Source organism: Pinus tabuliformis, chromosome 2_2, assembly GCF_031772625.1.
Source record: "Pinus tabuliformis cultivar Carrire ecotype Pingquan chromosome 2_2, CPIR1, whole genome shotgun sequence".
Classification (NCBI taxonomy): domain Eukaryota; kingdom Viridiplantae; phylum Streptophyta; class Pinopsida; order Pinales; family Pinaceae; genus Pinus; species Pinus tabuliformis.
The window spans coordinates 450,658,803-450,662,451 of NC_142300.1; the positions used below are offsets into that span (position 1 = coordinate 450,658,803).

Below are 3,649 nucleotides of genomic sequence, written 5' to 3' on the forward strand. Positions count from 1 at the left end.
AAATTAGTTTCATTCAATAAAAAAATTAAAATCTTTAAAATAAGGCACCATAATCCAAACCTAATGTATACTTTGTCCTAAGTAAAACTGAAAAGGACAAGATAGAGAGAGCATCTTTGTAATATGTATGCCATGTCAGAGGTAAAAGTGAGAAGCAAAAAATAGAGAGAGCATCTTTGTATCATGGTAGAAGTATGAATACATCTTAATAAATATATAACATCATATTTTTCTTGAATAGTCAACATTTATTTCACATAAAAATACAATGCACGTGATTCAATAATAATTTTAGGGATAATTCTTCTTTATAATATATGTTTTAATTACAATATTTATTTGGCAAGGAAAATGGGTACAACAAACTAATAAGCTATTTAGGAAATTGATGCACTACATAAAATGCTTGTATGTGAGGGGGCATTATCCAACATCTAGCTTTATCCCAAAGTATCATTATACTCATAACTCCACCAAATCCAATCCCTATTCCCAACTTTAATGCTGTTAATGAGACATATTCATTCACATGGATCAACCATCCTTGATCTCCACTAATAGTAGGGCTTCCTTGATCTCCACTAATAGTAGGGCTTCCTCGTTGCGTTCCATTTTCCTTGCATGGTTGTAAAGGATTCCCACATAAGCATAGATTTCTTTGGAAGGAAATCACATTGAAAGTATCAAATTGTGTTCCTTTTGGGATTTTGCCACAAAGTCTATTACATGAGAGATCCAAAGATGCCAACATGGTTAATGCAGTGAGCCCTTCAGGTATACTTCCACTTAAATTATTTTTTGACAAGTCCAATTCCTCCAAAGTAGGTATCTCACTAAGAGATTTGGGGATTTGACCTGTTAATTCATTTCTAGATAAATTCAATAACCTCAAGCTCCTTAGACTCCCTATGCTTGGAGGTATTTCTCCGATAAGATTATTGTTGGATAGGTCAAAAATGATGTTTGTGGCCAACACATATGTGATAATATATTCAGTGCCTTTGATTAGAACCCCTAAATCCTCATATAGAGTATTAGTATTAAGCTTGGAACCATTAAGAATTTTAAATCCTTGGAGTGTCTGAAGATTGGATGGTATTCTTCCACTAAATTTATTATTGGATAAATCCAACACTTGCAACTGAGTCAAATTTGTCATCCATTGAGGAATAAACCCTTGCAACTTATTATAACCCAAACTTAAAACTCTTAAATGATAAAAACATAAAAGGTAATGAGGAAGCTCACCCACTAATCCATTTTTCCTTAAATCCAATAACTGAAGTTGCCCACAAATGGCCAAAAATGTAGGCATGGTCCCAACAAAATTATTAGAAGCAGCTGAAAATACTTTCATAGAAATTGGAAACGCCATATCTAGAGTACCACTCAATTTGTTCTCGGACACCTTTAACCTGCGTAGCTTCATGCATCTGTTTAAAGTTGGCGGGATTCTGCCTGATAGCGAATTGTTGGTTAATACCAAATCCATCAGAAAACTGCAGTTGCCTATAGAGTCTGGAATATTTCCATTCAACTGGTTTGCAGACAAATCTAACTGTTGTAGCGATACACAATCACCCACACTCCTGGGAATTGTACCTGTAAGATTGTTATGATCCAAAAAAATGGATTCAAGCTTGCTCAAATTGCAAATGCCCTCAGGTATGCTACCCATTATCGTGTTGTTACGAAGATATAAATGGGTCAACTTACTTAATTTTGTAATGCTTTCAGGTATGCTACCTGTGAGCAGATTATCACCAAAATACAAAACGCTCAACTGGGTCAAATTGCCAATCATTTCAGGTATGTCCCCTGTTAACCTGTTCCCATTAAAGTAAACTTTTTCAAGCATACTTAAATTGGCAATGCCATTGGAGATGCTACCAGTAAGCTCATTCACAGAAAGATCCAAGTACACCAACTGATTCAGATTGACAATGGCTTCGGGTATTACACCTACCAGGCTATTCTGTACCAAACTCAGTGTGGAAAGAACCGGAAGGCGGTATATACTCATCGGGATGGATCCCTGAATTCTGTTATATCCTAAATCCAACCATGCAAGTTTGCTGCAATTTCCTATTTCAGATGGGATCACACCTGAAATATTACCCGGTCCATAAATAGACAGTTGAACAAGCTCCCTCAACTTTCCCACTTGTGGTGGTATTTTGCCTGACAATTTGTTGTCGCCCAAAAACAAATTCGTGAGAGAAGAGCAGTTCCCCAGAGATGGAGGAATGGTGCCATCCAACTTGTTGGATTCGAGAGCCAGGTACTCTAAATTTTGCAGCGAGCCCAGTTCAAGAGGAATTGGACCTGTCAGATTGTTGTGTCCAATGGACACCTCTTGGAGAGAGCTGCAGTTGCTCAGAGAAGATGGGATGCTTCCAGTAAGGTAATTTTGCTTCAAACGAAGATGTTCCAACTTGCCCAGACGGCCGAATTCTGTTGGAATGGTCCCTGCCAAGCTGTTTACTGAAAGTCGGAGCCACTCAAGGCGCGTACAATTAGAGAGTGATCTTGGAATAGGACCCGAAAGCGTATTATGGCTAAGGTCTAGTATTCCAAGAGCTTTTAGGTGACCCAGCTCCGGTGGAATGGTTCCTGACAGATTATTACCAGAAAGATTGAAAGTACGTAATAATGAAAAGTTACCGACATATGGTGAAAGACTACCTTGTAATCCCAAGCCAGGAAGTGTTATGGCCACCACTCTCTTCGTGCCCTTCCTGCAGCGGATTCCATTCCAGGAGCAGACGTTGTGTGAGTTGTGTGGTGTCCAGCTGAGGAGGGATCCAGATGGATCGGATATGACCGCATCTCTGAAAGACAAAAGGGCCTCCAGGTCCCTTGTATCGTGAAGGTTCATGGGAGATGTGAATACCACAGAATCATGATGATTGTGAATATGGGGCTTCTTCATTGACGAAGTAACAGTCGCTGCACTTACAGTATCCAACGCCGTGGGAGTTGCCATGAACGCAAACCACAGAAGCATCAACATTTTCATCATCATTTCTCTCTCTTTTTATCAACTCAGCGTCTTTAATGGCTTCTCTGCTATGCAACCCGAAGTGCGCGTTGTGGAAATAAATAGTAAAGGTATCAAGAAATTGAAAGTAAAAAGAAGACCACCGTATGGGGACCAGTGGAGCCATGGATGGTTGACGCGAGCTGTTGGAGTCGAAGTGTGTTAGAAAGTGTGAATGCGTTTTAAAATGAGAGGTGTAAGATAAAGTTTGTGGTATCTAGAAGATTGATTTTATCAATAAAGTAGGTAAACGTTTATATCATCCAATTTGAATTTTATTTTAATGATGTAAATCTTTCTGATTTTATCATTGAAGTAGGTAAACGTTTATATCATCCAATTTGATTTTTATTTTAATTATGTTAAATGTTTTCACTTTTCTGCTGAGTTCTACAGATTAGTATACGAGGGAAATGTTGTTACTTAACTTACATCAAACCAATTTAAAAAATAAAATATACGTGGGTTAACTAATGAGAAATAAATAATAATATTGAATATTTTATTTTAATTTAATTTTTTTAGAGAAAAATATTTATAAAATAATATTATTGATTATAAAAAGAAATAAGTTAAAAAAAAAATTATAAAGTTTTTTTACCATGTTTA

At 37.0% G+C, this 3,649-nt stretch overlaps 1 protein-coding gene across 1 annotated transcript; it reads right to left on the reverse strand.

The window, feature by feature from the left end:
• Window positions 1-354: 354 nt before the first annotated feature.
• LOC149193194 (uncharacterized) lies at window positions 355-3,193 on the reverse strand. Its single transcript, XM_089406556.1, has one exon. The coding sequence runs from the start codon at window positions 3,023-3,025 to the stop codon at window positions 374-376; it is 2,652 nt and encodes an 883-aa protein (XP_089262682.1). The 5' UTR covers window positions 3,026-3,193; the 3' UTR covers window positions 355-373.
• Window positions 3,194-3,649: the final 456 nt, after the last annotated feature.

Coding starts and splice junctions, on each gene's coding strand:
- LOC149193194 (XM_089406556.1), bottom strand. CDS start 3,025: ATGATGATGAAAATGTTGATGCTTCTGTGGTTTGCGTTCATGGCAACT.